Source organism: Adiantum capillus-veneris, chromosome 13 (assembly GCF_014529385.1).
Source record: "Adiantum capillus-veneris isolate H3 chromosome 13, ASM1452938v2, whole genome shotgun sequence".
In the NCBI taxonomy this organism is placed as follows: Eukaryota; Viridiplantae; Streptophyta; class Polypodiopsida; order Polypodiales; family Pteridaceae; genus Adiantum; species Adiantum capillus-veneris.
The window spans coordinates 138,546,039-138,570,035 of record NC_140943.1 but is presented as its reverse complement, the minus strand read 5'-3'; the positions used below and the strand labels follow the sequence as shown (position 1 = coordinate 138,570,035).

At 42.2% G+C, this 23,997-nt stretch overlaps 1 protein-coding gene across 2 annotated transcripts in view; it reads left to right on the top strand.

Annotated features, from left to right (window-relative positions):
• The window catches only part of LOC147444944 (cytochrome P450 704B1-like), a 28,041-nt gene extending 13,270 nt beyond the window's left edge, over nt 1–14,771 (top strand). For both annotated transcript variants that reach the window (XM_086527451.1, XM_086527452.1), the window contains exons 4-6: nt 12,704–13,045; nt 13,832–14,032; nt 14,463–14,771. In XM_086527451.1, the coding sequence (XP_086383577.1) occupies nt 12,704–13,045; nt 13,832–14,032; nt 14,463–14,639 (720 nt within the window). In that variant the 3' untranslated portion in view covers nt 14,640–14,771. The remainder of the gene's footprint in view (nt 1–12,703; nt 13,046–13,831; nt 14,033–14,462) is intronic.
• Nucleotides 14,772–23,997: the final 9,226 nt, after the last annotated feature.

Genomic DNA, 23,997 nt, shown 5'->3' with positions numbered 1-23,997 from the left:
GTCCGGCCTAGACTCTCACTGTCCGCCTCACACCATGCAACTCGGGCATTGGCATTTCCAGAGGGGTGCCTTAAAACAAGTCAAATAAAATTTCCCCAAAAAGAAATCAACAAGTAAAGTTAGTTGCCACAGACTCGTGACATAACCCCCCTCTTGAAATCGCGAAAGTCCTCGTTTGCATGAATATTAGTCCATTAGTGTGTACAGCACTTCGTGGACACTGTATCACGGCTGTCAACCTTTTCGTGTGTACACACCTGGTCGACATGGTACGAGGCATAAATGCTCATAGTTAACACTCTTGTGTATTCAACACTGGTTAACTCATGTATGGTCTACCTGTGAGACTATTCCATTGACATAGTGTCACATTGTGCCACTGGCTTTAATAGAGTCCATAACTTTTAGTACACTTCGAATCCTTTCAAGCATAATAAACCAGCAGTTTAAAAATGCGTCAACATGTACTCATTAGAAGCAATTACTTTACTCTTGACAACTGACAAGACATACTTACTTCTATAGCACTGAACAAACTTTTGGACAAAGCTTTAATTCCCCAAGGGCAATTGCCAAGCAGGGTACACTGCTATTGCACTAAATCCATAGATACATGAGAAGTGCTACCTCCTGGATCACCCCCCTCTAGCGCAGGTCTCTTTCCTTTTGACCTTTGCTCTACTTGAGTTGGAGAATACATAGGTGGTAAACCAAAGGCTTCAAGGTAAACCTGCAATACATTTGGTGATTCTAACAGTTCACTCTCTTCCATCCACTTTGCATCCATAGGTGGATAGTTCTTGAAATTCACCAAATATCGCCTTGTAACCTTGCCTTTGACATTTCTTTCCTTGTGTGCCATGATCTGTTATGGGACCAACATTTCATCAAGCTCTTCAACTTCAAAAGGCTCCTCTTCAATTGGCATATCCTCTGGCACATCACCAATAAATGGTTTGAGAAGACTCACGTGAAAGGCATTGTGAATCTTCTAGTTCTCAGGTAATTTATCCTATAATTGACGTCACTAATCTTCTCTGTTACTTGAAAAGGCCTATAGTAACACATACTAAGCTTTGTTAAGAGAATTTCTTTACCTTTTCGCTTCTTTAAGCGTGCCTTTTCAAACCGCAACAGTACCCAATCACCAAGTGAAAACAGCAATTCATGACGGTGGAGATCAGCAGCTTTCTTTTGCTTTGTCTGTGTCCTTTCAAGGGCATGCTTTATCTTCTGGTACATTTCATCCATATTCTGTACATCTTGATGTGCCTGAAAGATCTTTTCCTTGGTATGCAAAATGGGAGGAACTTTCACATGACCTTCGACAATTTCAAAAGGTGCTTTGCCTGTTGAAGAATGCACTGTATTATTGTATGCATACTCAACCAAGGGCAAATACTGCTCCCACTTCGCCTTGTGCTCTGACACATAGCACTTAAGCATATCCAAGACAATAGAATTTGCCTCTTCTGACTGCCCATTTGTCTGTGGATGAAACGATGATGAGAACTTAAGCGTAGTGCCCATATTCTCAAATATGCCTCTCCAGAATAGACTTGTCATCCGTGGGTCACTGTCATCCGTGGGTCACAGTCACTGACAATCGACTGTGGCATACCATGGTACTTAAAGACATTGCACATAAAGAGACGTGCCATCTGATCTGGTTTTATCTTCTTCCTAACAGGAATGAAATGAGCTAGCTTGTTGAATCTGCAAATAATGGTCCAGATTCCATCATTCCCTCTCTTTGTTCTTGGAAGATCAAAGATAAAATCCATTGCTATGCTTTCCCATTGTTTATCTGGAATCGACAATGGTTGTAACGGTTAGGTGCAGCGAAATGAATGTTGTATTTTCTCAAGATTAGTGATCTTTATTGCTCAAGGTTCCTTTTAGTTCTTAGGGAAAGAGAGAGCTTTCCGTCTTATGGAGAGTGCTATGATCACGAACAAAGTGAGTGGATATTGTGCGTGCAAGTGAATGAGACTGAGAGAAGGAGAGAGAAGAGATACGACACCCGAGAGTTTGTAAAACCCTCCTCCGAAGGCCCCACTCTCGTCGGCGAGAGTGGTCTACTTTGATTGCACAAAGGTGTACAATGCGTATGCAATGGACTATGCCGATGACGACGACGGTGATGATGACGGCGACTTCGTGGCTGAAAACTGTGATCTTCTATGGGCTGAATTCGGTGGCTGTTTCGAGGCTGAAAATGACTGTTTTCTTGCTGTGGTTATGGCTGAAAATGGTGGATCTTGCGGGGGTTCCTGCTGATGGTAAAACGCTGAAGTGTTGTGTCTGGCCAGGCTGCGTTTTTAGGGCTGAAAGCACCTGCTGGAAACGCTGCAAAAAAAGGCTGAGAACACCTGCTAAAAACGCTGATAGGCTGATCTGTTTGCTCGCGTTTTTGCTGAGGCTGAGATCCCAAAACGCTAGGCCTTTGGGGCTGATCTGCAAGGTAACTATCGCCAGAAGGGGGAACTCCAAGGGCGATGGTTGATGCTGTGGAAAGAAAACGCCAGGTATGGGGAGATGGTGGCCATGCTTACTGCTGGGGGTGCTGAGGGGGGTATTGCTGAGAAGTTGCCTGCTGAGCGGGAAGCTCCTGCTGCCTCTTCTGCCAGAAAGTGCTAACTTGGGTTTGCTTATATATTAACTTAGCAAAATTTCCCTACCTACTTTTGTTGGAAAGTCACTTAAAAATAATAAGTGAAAATAACCAATAAATAGAAAAATAGGCTAAATGTACTGGAAAATTCCCCTAACTGATGCTAATGGATTCTGATAGGAATTCCGATGATCATGCTGTGTGCATTGATCGAATCTACAACGAGGTTAGTTTCGCTAGGAAAAGCATCCACTAACACGTCATCCTTGTGAACAATCACTTCATCTTCATGCAATTCATCATGCTTGTCTTTTTCATCCAAATTATCATGCTAATCATTATCCTTCAAATCATCATGCTTCTCATAATCATGCAAGTTTTGTGTGTCATGCTGTGGAGAAAAAGAGACTGAGAGAGTCTCCTTATCTCGAATTCTTTCAACCTTGTCCTGCATATTAGCAATGAGAGATGGAGAAGGAGAAGTATCCACTCCCTGAAAGACAGTAGGAGAATCACTGTCGGCATTGAGAGTTATAGTGTTAGTCGAAAAATTTATGAAAGCATCAGTTTCACGAAACCACTTAATGCCTAAAATCATATCACATCCTGAGAGAGGAGAAACAACAAATCTTCTAGTGAAGGCAGTCTGTTGAATTGCAAACAACACATCAAGGCACTCCTCCGTGATGAGAGCGTCCATACCGGGACGAAAGCCAAAGACCTCGATAGGAGATCTCAGACTAACTTTGAGGCGGGCTCTCTCAACAAGAGAGGAACTGATCACATCATGCATACTACCTGGGTCAAACAATATGACAAAACGGTGCCCCGAGGTACGACCATAACATTTAATGAGAGAATCATCAATGGGAGGGTCCTGAGAAACTGTGGGCACAATCGTGTTATCATTCATTGCATTGACAGATGTAGTGGGTGCTGTGGGTTCTTTAGATTCATTCGATTCAAGCTTAGGACATGTTCTTTTCATGTGACCCTTAATGTGACAATGAAAACAACGACCTTCCTTAGAATAAGTGCTTTGTTCTTTCGACGTGATGTATCCTCCTACAATTCCTTGTGCTACCTTTTCATCTGGAGTAAGCTTAGGTTTAGCAGTTGTGTTAGCCTTACCCTTAGATTCATTGGAAGAATTCTTTGATGAGAGACTGTTGGAAGATTGGTTAGAAGAGTTACCATTCTTACCATTCTTACCGTTCTTATCGTTCTGCGGGTTCTGAGAAGTCTGCGAGGTACTTGTGGAAGTCTTGTTCTCCTTAGGCTTTCCCTTGTTGTGCTTCATCTCCTATGCGAGAGCAATCGCTACTGCCTTGTTGAGATCGATTGGATCAAATACCTCCACATCGTACTTGATATACTCGTCCAATCCAAAGAGAAAAGCCTCTTTGCGCTCATCATCCGACATGCGTAATTGGGTACCTAGCTGTAAAACACGATTAGAAAAAGACAGAACCGGCATACCATTTTGCTTGAGAGTGCGCCAATCGTCCTTCAATCGTGCCAGGTACTGAGGTGGCATAAACCGCGCCTTGAGCTTGTCTTGGAAATCGGCCCAACTAAAAGAGAGGGGCGTGAAATCGTCAGCTGCCTCAAGGTGCGCGGCTAGCTGTGCCTCTTGCCATGAGTGGTACCAATTAATGGCATCACTGGCAAGGTACATAGCTGCCGTCAAAACTTTGCTATTTCTTGTCTTCTTAGTTGTCGCAAAATAAGCATTAAATTGATACAACCAAGAATGAATAACTGTAGCATCCATCTTACCGTCATACTTACTGAAAGTCAACTTTTCTGTGACTGGATGGTTGGAAACCGCGTCGTGGCTTGCGCCACTTGACGAACTCCCACGATCTTTGGGTGGTTCGGTCTTCGAGGCTAGGATGTGGGAAATAAATTCTTGATGACGAATCTCCCTTTGAGCCTCTCGTTCATCGTGCTCGCGTTCGAAAGCAAGTCGATGTTCTTCTTGTTTTGCGGCAAGAGCAAGGCGCTCACGTTCCTGAGCAAGGCGATTTTCTTCTTGTTTTGCGGCAAGTGTGGCGTTTCTTTCATCGCGCTCGCGGTCCTTGGCTTCTTGTGCACGGTCCTTTGCTGCTTGTTCTTCTTCTTTGCTTGCGAGTTGTGCCAATGCAACTCGATTCGTTTCTTGTTGTTGTGCCATCATGTCCAACATCGACTTGACCATCACCTCCATAGGAGTGAGGACAACTCGTGGCATAGATGGCGAAGGGGGAGGGTTGGAAAAATCTCCTAGCGGGGAGAATCCTTCGTCGCCTCTCTCATGCTCATCACCTGAATGCGAAGTATCCATGCCGCTTCGGGTGACGACCATGCACTAGGATCTTTGGTTCTTAAGTTCACGAGGAACTTGGTTCTTGAGGTTTTATTTTGCTTGCAAATTGCGTTGGAGAAGGATCTTCTCTTCACCCGAGTTCTACCCTTTTCTGCGGGCGCACCCCTTGGCGGCCTTGCGCTCACACCAAGGTTGCTTTTTCCCACCTCACGTCGATTGGCCGGCCGCTAAGTGCACGGTCCGCTCTCAATGAGTGAAAAAAGACACAAGGGGAGGCTGGACAAGCCCTTCTTTCTTGGGATTCCTATCACTCTTCAACAAAACACGATTAGGAATCGCCACGTCCAAGTAAACTTGGGTTCGTGCGACCGCAACAAGCAAAAAAATTCTTGTGGTTCTTGTGGTTCTTTCCTTGAGTAATGCAGAACACTTCCAAAGCTTTGATACCAATGTTAGGTGCAACGGAATGAATGTTGTATTTTCTCAAGATTAGTGATCTTTATTGCTCAAGGTTCCTTTTAGTTCTTAGGGAAAGAGAGAGCTTTCCGTCTTATGGAGAGTGCTATGATCACGAACAAAGTGAGTGGATATTGTGCGTGCAAGTGAATGAGACTGAGAGAAGGAGAGAGAAGAGATACGACACTCGAGAGTTTGTAAAACCCTCCTCCGAAAGCTCCACTCTCGTCGGCGAGAGTGGTCTACTTTGATCGCACAAAGGTGTACAATGCGTATGCAATGGACTATGCCGATGACGATGACGGTGCTGACGACGGCGACTTCGTGGCTGAAAACTGTGATCTTCTATGGGCTGAATTCGGTGGCTGTTTCGAGGCTGAAAATGACTGTTTTCTTGCTGTGGTTATGGCTGAAAATGGTGGATCTCGCGGGGGTTCCTGCTGATGGTAAAACGCTGAAGTGCTGTGTCTGGCTAGGCTGCGTTTTTAGGGCTGAAAGCACCTGCTGGAAACGCTGCAAAAAAACGCTGAGAACACCTGCTAAAAACGCTGATAGGCTGATCTGTTGCTGGTGTTTTTGCTGAGGCTGAGATCCCAAAACGCTAGGCCTTTGGGGCTGATCTGCAAGGTAACTATCGCTAGAAGGGGGAACCCCAAGGGCGATGGCTGATGCTGTGGAAAGAAAACTCCAGGTATGGGGAGATGGTGGCGATGCTTACTGCTGGGGGTGCTGAGGGGGGTACTGCTGAGAAGTTGCCTGTTGAGCGGGAAGCTCCTACTGCCTCTTCTGCCAGAAAGTGCTAACTTGGGTTTGCTTATATATTAACTTAGCAAAATTTCCCTACCTACTTTTGTTGGAAAGTCACTTAAAAATAATAAGTGAAAATAACCAATAAATAGGAAAATAGGCTAAATGTACTGGAAAATTCCCCTAATGGATGCTAATGGATTCTGATGGGAATTCTGATGATCATGCTGTGTGCAACCGGAGGATATGCATCTATGCTATGTGACTGGGCATGCATGGTCTACGAATAGACTCACAAAAGTGCCAGATCACTGCTAATCTAACTTGACTGAAATGACGGGAACCCTGCTATGGTGTAGCTTGTCCACGGACACATAGGGTTGGGATGTGTCACATGACAGTAACAACCCTGGCGCCTTTTGCCTATCAAACTTGACCTTTTGGCAAATCACGCATGCTCGCACAAAGGCATCCACATCTCTCCTCAAGGTAGGCCAATAAAAGAATCTCTCAACCGCTTTCACTGTAGCATGTATACCACGATGCCCTGCATATGTGGGACATGACTCTCTACCATGACCTTATGTCGCAATGGCCTAGTGACACAGAGTCTGTCATGCATCATCATAAAACCATCTCTGAGGAGGTAGTGCTCATGACGTTGTCCTTCTTGTAACTGTTCGAAGATCGTTGCAAAATCTTTGTTACTCGCATATTGTTCCTTCATGTCATCATGCTCATGATGATAAGGAATTGACACAGCTGAAATTTATGGCTTTCTTGATAACGCATCAGCCACAACATTCTTCTTGCCTTCCACATGCACAATCTGGAAGTGAAACATGGAAAGAATGTTTGCCCATCGCATATGCTTTTCCGATAGCTTTGACTATGTCAGAAAGTATCGCAAGGTTTGATGATCTGTTTGGACAACAAAATCAGTACCTAGCAGGTAGTGTTTCCAACTTAAGAGCGCATGAATCACAACCAGTAACTCTTTTTCATAGATCTGCATGGTCATCTCTTGCCCTTGCAAGATTCTGCTCTCATAGGCTACTACCCTGCCATCTTGCATTAGCACTGCACCAATGCTACTGCCACAAGCGTCACACTAGACTACAAATGACTTCTTGAGGTCTGGCAAAACAATGACTGGATCTGAAATTATTCCCTTTAAGAGATTAATAGCTGAAATCTCTTTTTGGGTCCATCTAAAAGTGACCTCTTTCTTTTGCGAGGCATGTAAAGGTGAAGCAATCTCTCCAAAGTTGCGAATGAATCTTCTGTAATAAGAAGATAGCCCTAAGAAGCTACGGACATCGTGCACATCCTTAAAGCTGGCCATGTCTTGATTGCTTCTATAACCAAAGGTTTCTCGACGTCTACCTTCCGATGTCCTTCTTTAAGTTCATTCCCTTGGAGGACTAGTGCGAGCGCTACACCATTGGATTACCATCACCATTGTAGGAATATTGTTTGTCCAAGCAAGTTTCAACCATGCAAGAGTTTATGGACCATGCTGCGGTCAACGACAAAATGATGAAAGGAAAGTTGGAGTTTACCATGGAAGCAACTCCGGCCACTAACCAGTACTCCCGACAACAACGAACTCATTCTTGGGAATCTTGTGAGAAACAACCTCAACGGCCTCATCTACCGCAGCGTCAATGAGACACCTTGTTACAAGAAGGCCGATGCTTCGAATGTTTCCAAACAGGGCATACGTTCAATACATTTCATGAGCGAGCCTCGACGTCCTCAGAGCAACCTTCTGCTCCCACATCAAATAGATCCCCGGGGCCACCTCCGACTAAGAGGGCTAGACTTGCTATTGGACTAGTACCCAATATTTATGGTGTACACCTCGAGAGTTTTAATGAATTATGCAGAGCTTATGGAAAAGTCAACGGATTGAAAGCCTTGATCTTCTTTGACCCTGGAGCTATGGAGAACTTCATCCATCGAGAATACTTGAAGCAGATGCATTTTGATTATGATGCAGAGGGTGGAGAAATTGAAACTGAGCTAGCCACAGGGCAAACTCAGAAAGTGGTACCGCTCATTGGTGCTCTTCCAGTGACTATCCAAGATTATAATGGAAAAGCTGATTTCCACATTATGAAGTTGGGCAACTGCGACGTTCTCTTGGGCATGCCCTGGCACGATAAGAATGATGGGGCTCTACAGATTCGGAACCGAACCATCGCCGTGATACAGAAGGGCAAGCCAGTCATCCTCAAAGTTCGGTTGTCCGAACAAAACCCTGAACGAACTCTCTAGTTGTTTTATAGTTAGATACTTGTGAACATTGTTTAAGAAAGTTTTATTTGAAATTTGTTTGAAATGGATGCTATCTATTTTAAACCTGTCTTAGTGCCGGTTTGAACTGGTGACTCTGGTTTTAATACTAGTTTCATTAGTTGGTGATTTTGCTCCCGGATGGAGTACTGAGAAATTTTGTTTTGGTATTGTTTGAACCTGGAAACGACGCAAGCCGTCGTTGTATGTTTGAAAACCTCGGAACAACGCAGGCCGATGTCTGGGGAGTGTTCCATTGTATGCTAGAAAACCTCCGAACGACGCAGGCCGATGTCTGGGGTGCGTTTGGTTGTGTACTTGAATCTCCAAGCGACGCAGACTGCGGTCTGGGGAGCATTTGGTTGTACAGTCTTTGAGCTCATGGCCCGGACCTTTTTAGGTTATTTGCGGGGGGAGTGACGAGGTAGTCATTAAGTAGCTTCATACCGCGGACCGTTTGACTCGAGGGAGTGCTAAGCGGCGCTGTTTGTTGTGTCTTGTAACATGCATATGTGAGCATTTGTGTTGCATTGTGATGTGCCAACCATTGAATATTCCCAATTGGATGAGATTGCTTGGGTATGTAATTTTAGTGCATCAAGACCCATGGAAGATCAGTGCGGTCAGGGTGTGATGGCTAATTTTACTATGCGGGAATATCAAGAGTTCCGATCTAAACGAAAGAAGAAGCCAACTCCTTGATCAAAAGAGCTGAAAGGAGAAGCCAACTCCTTAACAAAAAAAGAGCAAATTGAATGACCCTTAATATTTTTTTTGAGCTGGCTTGAGTTGTTTTGCAAATATGCTGTAATCGTGGACGATTACTCTCTTTCAAGAAGGGGGGATGTCACAAACTGCTGACGTGTCAAGTCAGTGAAGACCTAAGCCAACTTGCAGATCCCGGCCGAGGGGCCTAAACCCTAAGAAGAACAAGCAACAGCAGAAGAAGAAGTCCTACCAACTTATGGGACCCCGTCCAAGTGGCATAAAGGAATTAAAATAAAGCAAGACCCACACACACACACACACACACACAAAGACTTGTGTAGCAGCTGTACGGACAACCCGGAAATTGCGTTGCCATGCTGACGTGGCAGCCTGTACGAATTTCCGCGATTTGCGCTGCTAACGTGGCAGTTGTACGGATTTTCGTAAATCACACTCGTAGCGTTTGGGCATCGCTTTTGGACCAGATGCTTTTGAGTTTGAAGTCTTTTCATGTAAATTGCTTTTGGGCCTAGGGCCTTTAATTTTTAAATAAGAGGCTAGGGCTCATTCTTTGACACTTTTCTAGGAGAAGGTGCAGAGCGTGGAGTACCGGCTTGTACTGTGTTGATGCAATATAAAGAAATACCGAAAAGGGCGCCAAGGTTTGGGGCCAATACTCTCTGGGGTGGAATTCCGCCACTCCGTGTCGCGTGTCATCTCTCTCTCTCTCTCTCTCTCTCTCTCTCTCTCTCTCTCTCTCTCTCTCTCAGTTCAGTTGTTATTAAAGTGCTAAAAGTCTATTCAGTCTGTTCTTTCTTATTGGCACGTGGTGCCCGTCTTATGACAATAGCAACATGTTGTATCCCCCTATAGGTCTAGCTGTCGGGATGACTGAAGGGCTAGCCGAGCATATCTATCTCTCAGAGGTCCCATAAACTCTGCATGAAGGATACTAATATAGTAAGTGCCTCGACCACGAGAGGGGGGCCACTAGCTCGGCTCAAAGAATCTCATGTGGCACTCAGGCCTTAGCCCAAACATCCTCTCCGATCCTCCCAAGGTTGCTTAAGTTCTCGTCAGTCTAGTCTCTGCTGCTCTCCTCAATAAAAACACCGGTCCACTGAAGACGGTTGAGTATACAACCTGTCTTGGGGTAGTCTCTGCTACCTGATCTGCCATGGTGGCCCGAGGTCGGGGGTATTTTTCCAAGTACCCCGTGCCAATGGTTACCACCTACAAGCTCCTTTCCATAATTTTTTCCCAGTTCTCCCCATTTTCTGAGTCATGGGGTTTTATAGTCTAGGTCAGGCAAGTTGGTTGGACACCTTATAACTGATAAGGTGTCCAGTGCCTTGAACAATCGTATTATTAGTTTGTGCATTAGCATAGCAGAATTTGCCAACGTTTTTGGTCTCTCTCTCTCTCTAGCTATTCCTCCCTCTAGCAATGTTCTCTCTCTAGCGATTTCTCTCTCTAGTGTTTTTCTCTTTACGGTGTTTTTGTTCCAAATTGCCATATCCTCTCTCTGCCTTTGAGTTATTGCAGACGCGAGAGATCGGTGAGATCTGGATGTATTGCTAAATACGTTACAATAGATCATGATTCTCATCCAAGATCTCGACGGGGATAGTGATGTGAATGTAGTTTGAATGTTCAGTGGCTGTCGTCTTTGTGCAAGTGTTGGATATGTGTTGTCTAGTGCGTAGCTTGGTGCCTATGTTGGTTTTGCAGGTGTAATCTAGGGTGATTACAATTCTTTCAAGAGGGTGGTATATCACAAAGTGATGATGTGGCACGACTAGTTGGATGCACTCAGGACAGAGGGAGGTCCAAACCCTAGGGAAAGATGTAGATAAAGTTATAACAACTCGCAGAACCAATTCCGAAAGGCCAAAAAGAAAAGATTCGATTTTATAAGTTGTCCCAACTCATATGGTCCTGTTTGATGGGGCCCAAGGGACACTAGAACCCTAAAATAATGCAAGACCCAGAAATCGCGTGGAGAATGCTGACGTGGTAGCACTGTACGGAATACCCACAATTCGCACTTACTGCTGACGTGACACTGTACGGATTTCCGGGATTTGCGTTGGCTGCCACTAGCGCCAGCTTCTAGGCCCAGGATGCTTTTGGCCTTGCAGCTTTTCATGTAACTGCTTTTAGAAGGCCATGGGCCTCTAAATTAACTGCCAGGGCCTCACTCTGGCCATTGTGAAGCTGTGAGAGTTTGACAAAGTTGAGGACTTTTTTCAGTTTCTCTCGTGTGTGTTGCATCATATTCTTGGCTTGGGGTGCCCAAGTCTATTACATTTAGTCACATGGTTTTAGCATGGATAGACTGCCTCTGTTCCAATACTCCTTGGATGCACCCTCCCTATCTCTCACACGTACAGAGATTACTAGACTCATACGTCAGGATCTGATTCAGCTAGATACAAGGAGCACATGGATACAGCCGACACAGGAGTTGGGGCATGAAGATGGCTTTCTAGAGAGAGCATCTTTTCCAAATAACAAAGGGCGGATATGTGATCAGACCGGCCTATATGGACAGTGGACACTCATTTATCCCATTGGATACGATGTGCTATTGGTCACATGCACACATCATCGCATGAGTTAGAAAGTGAGACTGGAAGATTTAGGAGAGGACCAGCAGAGGCCAGGATTTGCCAGTTGTGTCATATAGAGCCAGAGACAGTTACATCACATTTGTCATTGTCCGGTATGCTATAAGATATGAGGCCGCTTTCATTGTCTATTTAGAGAGGGCTTTGGACCGTTGGCTAAAGTCATGAGATATCAAGATCGAAGATGCCTCGGGTTGTTTTTGCTAGAGCTGCGCAGACACAAGGAGAGTCTCTTGAGGAGATCAGGGAGTGGCAGACATTCACAAAGGGAGTTCAGTGACTTTTTTAGAGCAGGGACTCCGCTGTCAGAGGAGCAAGCTTCACGGCAGACTTCAGAGCCCACCTATACCAGAGGTATATTAGTTGACAGAGTCATTGAGCTTTAGAGAGCTAGACGCCCACGTCTAGTGAGCAACCACGACATCGACGGAGGCTCCATCAGAGAATCAGGTCTATTCTAGGGGAGACGTTCAGTACGACTATTTATAAAGGCGGACATTGGCAATGCTCTTCAGCAACTGATGCAGTACTTTCTCAGACGACGCCCAATGTTAGGTATCCTCAGGCATTGATGATTATTTTATTTTTCACTTTACTTCATTTTTATTTTGTACCCAGACATAGTATTAGATCCACCAAGATTGTATCGGTTTGGTCTCATAGGTCATTTTGGCCTTTTGAAGACAATATAACATTTCATTTCATCCATCTCTCTCTCTCTCTCTCTCTCTCGGTGCTTTAGGGCACACATCTTGGACTGACCTCTTCTTTCCTTGTGGTCAACTTAACCATCTATATGCTTACCTAATTAACTAGATGTGTGTGTGTTTGTGTGCACCCTCCATGTATGTACAGGTATATGCTGTAATGCCTATCATATCGCTTTAAAATGCCACCTTTTTCCAATTTGTTTCTGACGAGTATTGTTGTGCCATCAAGCAGACCAGAGCAGATCTCTTGTCAAGGTTCATGGCATACGATGAAGGGCAACCTGGGGCATTTACTGATCAAGAGCTACGGGATGCTATTTTAAATTTTGTGATTGCAGGGCGAGATACCTCTGCTATCACTTTGTCCTGGTTTATTTACTGTGTCTGCACACACCCACACGTTGCAGATAAAGTGTTTGAGGAGACAGTGGAGGTTTTAGGCTTGCAAGAACGAACTCACAAATATGATTTTGAAGAGGTTGCAAAGAGAATATCGTATGAAACACTTAGCAGAATGCATTATTTGCATGCAGCTTTGACGGAGACAGTACGACTCTACCCTCCTGTTCCAAGAGTAAGTTAATTATACCTTGAGTATTTCAATGCACGTTGCATTTTGTGAGCATCATGTAACCTTCATTTAAGGCTGCATGATCGTTAAACTATTTCCAAAAGACTTATAGATGATTCATTCCTCCGAGTGCTCTTTTTAGTTTCTGTGCTCATTTTGTGCTTTATTTTTCAATGCTTTTGCCAGCCCATCTCCAATCACATAGAAATTTTGCTGTGCAATCCGAAAGCCCATTTGCAAAACTTTTTTCTGTTTACATCAATCCGAAGTTGCATCATGTATTTTGTCCTGGTAATGCTGCACAGTGCACACTAGTTCCATCTATTGAAGAGAGGCAATGGTGCTTGTGGCCTTTAGTGCAATTTTTGTGATGTGTTATGAAATCATCTTAGCTAGGCATCTCTACGTGTAGAATGTCATTGGGGTATATCCTGTCTTTGTCAGTCGAGGATTCAGGTGGATGATCAAGCAAGTTTGGTAGATGTATTGGTTGTTATAGTTAGGATTGATTAAGGCACTGGTACTGTCCAGTAGGCTTTGGGTTGATGTACAAGCTTTGTCAGGTTAGCCAAACAATGTAGTTCATCTCTTCAGAGCTTCTCTCGGGTGGTATTATGCATGTGTTTGCTCTCTGCTTATGCAAATTGCTTTGTTAGGTACCCATCTTCTCATGTTATAAAAGATTAAGTGTTGTTATTGTCTCTGGTGTTCTTAAAATTAATGCTTGTGAATGTGCATATCATCAACATACCACTATTTTGGGTTTAAAGTTCTAAGGATAAAAAACAGGATCCCAAGGTTGCTTTTGGCGATGACGTTCTTCCAGATGGGACTCAAGTCAAGCGCGGGAACCGAGTTGCGTATGTCCCTTATGCCATGGGCCGAATGGAGTTCCTGTGGGGAGAAGATGCATTGACCTACAATCCAGATCGTTGGCTCCAAGACGGGGTTTTCCAGCCAGAATCGCCTTTTAAGTTTTCTGCGTTTCAGGTACACACCTATCACCTTCGATTGCAATTTTGTCAAATATATGAAAGTTATTTGTTGCTCTGAGCCTGTTTCAAGTAGACGGGCTCGTATGCTTGGTTGGAAGGCAAAATCGTCTGTGTGCGCATGTGCATGTATGTCCCACACGTGCATGCTCGTGTGAACCTGTTTTAGGGGGCGGGGTGTATTGTGCGTGCATGAATATCTCTGTGTATGCAAGGACACTCGAGGTTGCTTGCTCATGTGCTTGCACCATGGCTCTATGCTGTTGCTTGTGTGTTGAAGTGGAAGCTCTGGAATCGATGCCTCTTTAGACATAGCTAAAGTCTTACTGTTTGAGAGAGAGATGAATACCAGCTGATCAGCATAAGAATGTGCAGTAGGATGGTGGTCTTATGATGCAATTTGACATGAATAAATGTGTTTGACCTAGGCTGGGCCGCGAATATGCTTGGGCAAGGAGTCTGCCTACCTACAAATGAAGATGACGGCAGCATTGTTGTTGCACTTCTTCAGGTTTCAAATTGCCTCTGGCCATGTTGTGCGATATCGAATCACATTGGTGATGCCCATGGCAAATGGGCTGCTTGTGCATGTCTTGCCTAGATGAGTATGCTTTCTGTTATACATGTAAATGTAATTACTTGCTTCCTAGCTTTTCATGCTACTTTGTTATGAATATAATCAGATCATTGATAAGTTCTGCATAAAAACCACACAAATGAATTGGCCTTTCAGTTCATTATTATTTTAGTTTAATCACCAACAAATGTGCTTGATTTGCCTGATTATCGATGCATATGATGATTGTGTCTTGTCTGTCAAAGTAGTAAAGCTTTCTGTAGACCCAAAAAAGAGAGATTCCTTGAAACTTTATTTCTGCCGAGCGAGCTTCCAGAAATTTATGAAGTTTATAAACTCATTAAGTCTTGCCTCACATCCTTTGGAGGGAGAGAGACACACCTTTACCCTAATTACTATTCTTTGGGGGAGAGACACACACCTTCACCCTAATTACTATCCTTCGGAGGAGATTTAATTCCATTTTCACTAAGAAGTTCTAGAAGCTACATGGTGCTCTAGGGAAAATAGCCCTTTTCAACTTGAGTTTTCCAATTGTCAAGAAAATGTGAAGAAGTGGATGCTTTGAAGTTGGAAGATTGAAGTTGGTGAATTATTTCTCTCGCTTCTTGGGATAGGGATAGATATCAGGAAGCTGGGCAATAAACTCGCATATTATACAAAGTTATGTCACCCCAGTTTTATTTGGAAATCAGGAATAAACCTTCTCTTTAATTGTTGATGAAAGAAGCTTACTTTGATATTCCAATGAGAGTCATTACATATGGTAGTCTTAAGGAAGATATTTTCGAAGAATATTATCATGCTTGCAAGGGTGATTTTCCTCTGGCTTTGAGTTGAATATTTGAGTCTCCACAATTTGCTTTGAAGGTATCATTATACCTTGAATGGCATGGCAAAAAATCTATAAGTAACAGTCAAAAAGAGTAGTACATAATCATTGTAGTAGCGGCTTTCAACAAAGTCGAAATGCAAGAAACAATAACACGATTGTGTAGTTCAATGCAGGCAAGTCAATTATTGCTTCAAAAGACTCACTACCTCTCTAAGCCCAGATCAATGCTATGCACATTTGCACCAATTATTTCAAGCTTAAACAATGTTGAATGGCCTTTTATTTCTCCTCATTATAGAGTAAGACCATTGTTGTGCATGACACCAAATCAATATGGCGGTGCTGACATGCCATGGTGAATGAGTGGCAATGTAATGCAATGTGGATGACAAATCGGGAAAAAGCCCAGGTGAGAATGATGAGAGAGAGAGAGAGAGAGAGAGAGAGAGAGAGAGATTTGACTAATTGTCCCTAGCATTTAAGCTGCAACAAGTGGGTATTAGTGTCTGACACTGATGTTGCAGGCCGCCGTAAGTATGGACAAAATTTTGTTGCTTTACAATCTTTATGCAAACAACACACCGAGTGGGGTGTAAAAGGCAAATAAAAAATTTTAATGGCTTTGCTTTTCAAATCTCTCTCTCTCTCTCTCTCTCTCTCTCTCTCTCTCTCTCTCTCTCTAAAAGACACACCCACACACAAGAAAGAGATTACTCATGTCAAAGGGAGAGGAATAAAATGTGATTAGCGAGTTTACTCGCAAAACTCATTGATGAGTCCACTGTCCCCCTTGCTTGAATGAGAATTGCATGTGGCAGTCTTGATCATTGGTCTTGTGTAAGGTTGGATTGTGCAAACTAGTGACTGAATGATGGTGGTGGTGCATGTGAATTGTGAGGGCCAGTGCATGGAAACTTTGTGGATTAATGCCAATGGATGCAACCCATAAATGGCCATTAACCCTGTCGTTGCCTACAAACTTTTTCGTCGGTACATGGACATTTACAGAGATGCAGCCCAGCAATGACCTTTTACAAAGGTTCAACCTTACATGGAGTGAAATCTGCTTTGATACAAGTTTTGCGTTTGAGCCATTGCATGATCAACTTGGGACATTTGTATGATTGTAGAGGCCTTGTGGCATCAAATTTGGATACATGTTGATACACATAGGAATTAAGCCTATTTTGTACACATTACAGATCAATTTGATGATGCACTGGGAGGTTGGTGTGGTGAGATACTTTGCATTACGCGTGTTTCTTCATGGATGTTAAAAAATCAAACTTTGCTTTGACCTATGAAAGCCCTCACACATGAGCAACCATGGAAGCTTGAAGTGTTACTTTGTCCCAAGATGGGGGGTAATCTTGAGTCTACCATTATTCTGTCATCGACCTCCCAAGGCCCCTTTTTAGGGCATGTGGTGGTGACCATGGAAATTTCCAATGGCTCTCTCTCTCTCTCTCTCTCTCTCTCTCTATATATATATATATATATATATATATATATATATATATATATATATATATATATATATATATGTCCCACACCACAGTTATTTGCACAGCTCTCACCATGGTGACTCATGTTTGAGGCATATGAGTCAAGCATAATGTTGCTACACTTTATGTGCACACACTTTATGTGTGTGCACATAACTTCGAGTTAGATGGTCATGAATGTACACTAAATCGATAGCAACATTTGGATCAAGTTGCAACCTTTGAATTCAAGTCATAGGCCTACCTAAGGTTTCATTTAAGGTTAATTTAGGGCTAGATTATGATTGATTTACGACCAGTTTAAAATTAGTTCTACGATTAGTTTATAACCAGTTTTAGTGTTACTTTAGGATTAGTTTAAGATTTAGGTTTAAAAGATGGCCTTGTGGATCCAAGCTATTGTTGATTCATCACAATGAAATGAAGCAAGTGGCTGATCAATTCAATTGCATGCCTGATTTACTTGCAAAAACACGACGATTGGACGAAGATGCCGATCTTGTAAATGTATTCCACTTAAGCCTACTACATCCTCATGGTTTACCTTACTGAGCCAAGAGGGGTCTTACTATTTTGGTTAATATTTATTCTCATGAATATGGTGAAAGGTAGACCAAAGTAAGCTCTTAATTATAAAACATTTTGTATGGTAAGAGGAGAAAGACCCCTCAAGGTATGAAGTGGGCGTGTTTTACTTCGACAGATAAGCTTTGTGTATTTATAAAGCCTTTTTGTATTTTATTTAGACTTTTTATTATTGTCAATGCAGCAGAGGAAAATGCATGAGCAACCTTAAACATGAGACAACTCCTCTCTCTCTCTCTCTCTCTCTCTCTCTCTCTCTCTCTCTCTCTCTCTCTCTCCTCTGTTTAATTAGACAGAAGATTGCCTGTTTAAACAATGGGTGTTCAACTGACTACGAGTGAAAAGGATCCGTTGCAACAGTGGAAACTGGAACAGTAATCGGACAGCATCCTGCAGTCTGCTCTATGGGATTGCCTCGTCGCCACTAACGGCCTCCTTCATTTCACAGGCTCGTCTGTTTTAGCTGCGCTTTTAGCATGGCTATGGACAGGTGCTCTTAGTTAATCCAAAAGAGATTTTTCATATCACACAATCTTAATGGTCTAGTTATTGAACATTTTATGTTATGCTCAAGACATTGGCACCTTTGTTGGCGCACATGTTCAAAAAATTTATATGCGAATCTTTCTTGAGAGTTTGAGTCAACATTAATGTGCTGATCTTGATGGATGGCATTTCTATGCTTCCCTGTAACTATCGTGCCATCATGATGGGCCACACATTGGGCAAGCTTTACACTTTTTTCATTGATCATATACCTAGACTTCAAGCTATCATTGAGGAGACCTGAGCACATGGACGTCGTATCTATTGCTGCTTTGTGGATTTTTGCAAGGCTTCTGATAGAGCACCTAGAACAAGAATAATGCATAGATTTTATGATATGGGTGTTTTGAGTGAGACAACATGGGAAATCTTGACACTTTATATGGGATGATGATAGGTAGTGTATGTGCAGGAGAGGCTATCATAAATAACACACACCACCCTTGGAGTGGAGTTGGATGTCCAGTCTCCTACACTCTATATATGTGTATTGATAAGGTGTTAGACTTTATTGATAGAGAGGAGATAGAGGTGCACAATTATTAGGCACTTGGATATCCTTATTGCTTTATGCGGACGGTATTGTTCTCATTGCTGACTCATCAAGGGAGCTACAGTGGCAACTTGATGCATATGGAGCTATGCATTAATTGTGGATTTTTCTCTAAACCTTGGCTACAAAATCTATTTGCAGATATTGCAATCTTTGTGCTACTCTTTTTGCTAATTTTAATACTCTTAATAGATAGGGGACTAAAGGTAGAGGTAGAGGGGGTGGATGTCTCTTAGGCTATGCCTTCACTTGCTCCTTGAGAGATATCACTTACATCAATAGGTACTTTAGTTATCTTAGGAAAAGTTTGAGATCAATTTTTCCCCTATAAGAAATGGAAGAGAGAGAAAAATGCTTTTCATTTTTCAAAATGTAAGCAAGAATTTCAAAGCCATAAATTTAGAAAAAACCTCCACCTTTTTACCATTTGCCTGGGTTTTGGAGCCCCACATGAAGTGTCGCTTTTAAATCTCTTGGGAATTGTGTCCCACGAGATTTAACCTTTTTACCATTTGCATGGGTTTTTGGAGCCCTATATGAAGTGTCACTTTTAAATCTCTTGGGAATGTATCCCTTTCCAGAAATTCTCCCTCCCAAAGCACAGGTTTCCTCGTTTGGCCCAAATTTAAAAAAAAATCCTTCTTACTTTTGTCAAGCACCTCCTTTTCACCATATCCAAACCCAGCACCTTCTTCTCCATATCCAACATTTGACCTTGGTATTGTAGCCCATGAATCCTCATAGGGGAAGTATCTATCACCCCCATGTTGAGATTGAAGATTAGATATTCTCCCCTTTGAAAAAGAAATAAAATTTATAAAACTTCTCCTTTTGCCTTTGGAGCAATGAGATAAAAGTGAAAGAAGCACATTGAGTTATTGAAAAATAATAGACTGTATCCCATAGACCCCACCACCAAAAGCACTCTACCATTCGTCAACTTCATTAATGAGATTTATAGGAGATGACATAAAAGGGATATTTTTGTTATACACAAAACCTTGCAGCAAAGAGGAACATTCTTAAGCTAGAGAATCATTTGCTACAATAGTTCAAGGATTCTCTTAACCATTAGTTTCAAAAAAGCAAGAATAAGTTAAAGAACCTACAATCATTACTAAATACAATTGGGAGAACGAGGACAGAGCTTGGACTTAGATAAAGATTAAGGAAGCTGAAGAATATTGAGAGTCTCCAGAAAGGAAGTGGAGATTGCAGTACAAGAATGAAAGCAGTGAAGTAAAGGGTAGTTTATAGAAGAACAAAAGCAGTGCGGCGGACTCCTAGTTTATCCCCATGTTGAGAATGGGGGAGAGCGCTCCCGTTATCGGGCCCTGTCTCAAACCTAGCCACACATTTAAAGTCGAGATGCTGGACCAAGGAGAACATTTTGGGCCAGGACTATGCCCCATTGTCTATTGCCTCCAACAAGGATGAGTCGTGGCACTAAGTCACGGTTTGTCGAGATCGGGCACCAAGCCGTCACCCTGAGCAGTTGGACCAACCACCATCGTACATAGGGTTTTTTATTGGATTTATAAAAAAAAACATTTACAAAAGAGAGTTTTTATTGCATAATTACATTTGCAAAAGAGAAATTTTACCCAAAAAAATAAATAAATAAATTTACAAAAGAGTATTTCTCTTGCATTTTGGCAGAACTCATAAGTTTATGAGAAAATAAGGGTTGTTTTATGACCGCATAGGGTGTAAGGATATTGTTTTTCAAAATACCCTTTGAATGCACGTGATATAAATGATTTCTTTAGGACCCCCTTGAGTATCTACTTTAAGTCACCCCCTTGAGTATCTACTACATGGGTGCAACAAAGGAGTTGAATCCTTCTAATTGGAACAAAGTCCCATATAGACACTCTAAAGATCCAAAATTTCAAGAATTTTTAAATATTTCCCTCTCAAATGTCGACATGTGCAGATTGAATGTGTGTATAGATGGAAAGGGATGGAGCTTGTGACAACTCTTCTAGAGTGAGACTCATAGTTACTAGACATAAATTTGAGTACCAAGTAAACTAGTAAGGTTTGATAATGGTTCAAAACTTCAATTATCGAATAATTATATGACATAGAATCAGACAATGCATAGAATCAATTATTGAATAAACAGATTCATATAAGTCTGGCACCAGACTTTAGACAAGTGGTAATCATTATCAAGACATAGAATATTAGAACAAGCTGAGTGGATAGTTTAGTTGTAGAGTCACTAAATAAGACACAACTAAAAATATTATTCAAATTAAAAGACTTAGTGATAAAATAGATCTAAGACTTTGAATAGATTGATTGATAGCTTGGGATCAACTTTTGTTTCAAAGTGATACAAATGGCACATATGGTCAACAATAGCCTCTCTCATAAGGTCTCCAAAATGAGATTAGTGGTCCTACTTATAGGCATCGCCATTAGGTCTCTAATGGTTCAACCCGCATACAATGTGGAACTACTGCAACACCTTAGTATGGAATATGTTGCAACACCTCAATATGGGACAACTCCCAGGAGTATAGATTTCATCCCTGAGAAAAGTGCTATCAAAACAGACATCAATGAGGTTGACAAGAAGACCGTTTCCAGAATTCACTTTGGGGTGTTTGATTGACCAAACCAATGCAGCGTCGAGAGAAGCAAAGCAACAGAGTAAATTTGGAGTTGTGCGATCCTCACACACACACACACACACACACACACACACACACACACACACGGTTCACAATATAATACAGAAATTGATAGTAGCACAAATTAAAACTGGTAATTTTCTCTCTCTCTCTCTCTCTCTCTCTCTCTCTCTCTCTCTCTCTCTCTCTCTCTTTATATATATATATATATATGAGGATCGCACTCTTATGCAACAAAATGTACGTCGCAAAGCATATGAGGAAAGAAGCAAGAAGGTTAAGGTGTCATCTCAAGAAGAAAAGCCAGTTGAGAAGGATGCAAGGCCACCCAACAAATAGGGACACATGATCTATTAGACCAACTCACGCTTGCGAATAAGCTTTTGGAATTGTAACGGGTATCCATGGAATGCGGGAATTGGCATTGATGAGCTTACCAATAACTCCGATGTGATACTTCTTGTCAAAACATGGGAGCATGATGCGCAACGAATTCTTGGATTTGACAAATACGATGTGCATTCTTTGATGTGGGCCAAAAATGCAAAGCAACGAAGAGGCCAAGGAGGCGTAGCATGTATGACCAAAAAGGGTTTGAAAGATGTTTCCATTGTCAAAGAAGATAAGTATAAATGCTACTTATGGCTGAAAATCAGCCCACCAAATGGTCAAGTCATGTTTGTGGCTGGTTGCTACATTCCTCACTATGACTCCAACTTTTATGCTCGCTTAGATATGGATAGAGATCATCCCTTTGTTGAGCTAGAGAAAGACATTGCTCATTAAAAGTATCAAGGTGAAGTCATTGTTTTTGGAGACATGAATGCTCGCACAAATACGTTACAACACGACACGCAACAAGTCGACATGCCGCATGTCTCAAGAAGAATGGATGACTCATACATATATAATCGAAGTTTTAACGATGCAAAAAAACTGGATCACTATGGAAAGTCACTTCTACATATGTGCAATAGTACCGGAATGCTCATTGCAAATCGTGTATCTATATGGCAAGGCACCAATGACTTTACATGTAGAAAGCACAATGGTGATAGCATGATTGACTATATGTTGTTCTTGGAAGCCACTCTAGAACGCATACAAAGCTTTACACTTGGTAAATGGAATCCGAAATCGGATCATAGGATGTTATGTATTGACCTCAAGTGTGGTAAACGGCCCGATCATGTAGCCTCCTCATGATGTGAATCATTTGTACCTACGTCTAGACTTCAAACGAGCACTTATATATGGTGATATGGTGGACCAAATGTTAAGCACGATAGAGCATCAAGAGAGCCCAACATTAGAATGCAAGTGGAAAGTTTTCAAAGAAGTAATTTGCTCTTGTGCGAAGGAATGCTTTTTGGTGAAACACATGTCTTACAAAAGGTCTAAGAAGGGTAGTACCAAGAAGAAATGGTTTGACATGGAATGTAGTCAAGCCGAAAACCACTTGCTAAGATTGGATGCAAGGAAAGACAAGGAAGTTTACTTGGAATGTTCACACACATACAAAGCACTTGTTCAAAAGAAGAGGAGAAGGTGGGAAGTCAAAAAACAACTTCTTTTAGCGCAAGAGAAAGCACATGCATGTGGCAAGTTTTGGCAAAATCTAAAAGGCAAGCGCGTTGAGAGCTTTGGTGACTTAACCCTTTAGGATATGTATATGCATTGCAAGAACCTCTATGAGCAACACAATGTTGATAAGATGGAGTGTTGTAGCTCCCTTCCGTTTATGTCTCCCTTCTTTACCATTGAAGATGTATGCCGCGCGCTTGAGAAACTTGCTACTCACAACTCAGGGGACCTTCAAGGTGTCAAGGTTGAAATGATTAAATGGACAAGCAAGAAAACACGATATTGGATATGCGATATGTTTAACCTTGCACTTCAGCATGGCATTCCTCATGATTGGAGTGCAAATTGGATCAAACCTTTGTACAAAGGAGAAGATGTAGACAATGTGAACAACTATCACACTATAATGGTTGGTTCTTTGATGGCAAAGTTATTTGGATGTATCATGGAGATGAAGATAAGTGAACGGGCTGAAAAGAATGGCAAACGTGCGCTTGGCCAAGAATATTTTCGAAATAATCATAGCACTATTGACCACCTTGTCACTCTTCGAGTTCTTATGGAAGCGTCTCGATTGAAAGGAAAAAAGTTGTATTGTTGCTTTGTGGATTTCAAGAAAGCTTTTGACATGGTACCGCGAGGAAATCTTTGGAGACATATGCAAAGCCTTCAAGTGCCAAGAGAATTTATGCATGCAGTCTTTCGTATCTACTAGAAAGTGATATGTCGATTACGTATGGGAGATGGAATTTCAGAATTTTTTGCAAGCACCATTGGTGTCAAACAAGGATGCCCACTTCCCCCAACCCTCTTTGGGCTACACATCTATGAATTGGAATGCATGGTTCTTGATTTTATGCAGCAAGAAGGCATAGAAGAGGTTAAGATCGGAAATGCGGTGATCATGCTTTTTCTTTATGCCGATGATGTAGTGCTCCTGGCACATACCTTAGAAGATGCACAAAAGCTTATGAGTGTCTTGGAACGCTTTTGCCTACATAGCAAGATGATCGTGAATGGATCCAAAACCAAGGTTATGCTTGTAAAGACCCTCAATGACGAAAATCCATGCATTGTATACAACAATGAGCAACTTGAAACTGTAGATCACTTCAAGCACCTTGGCCTTGAGGTTC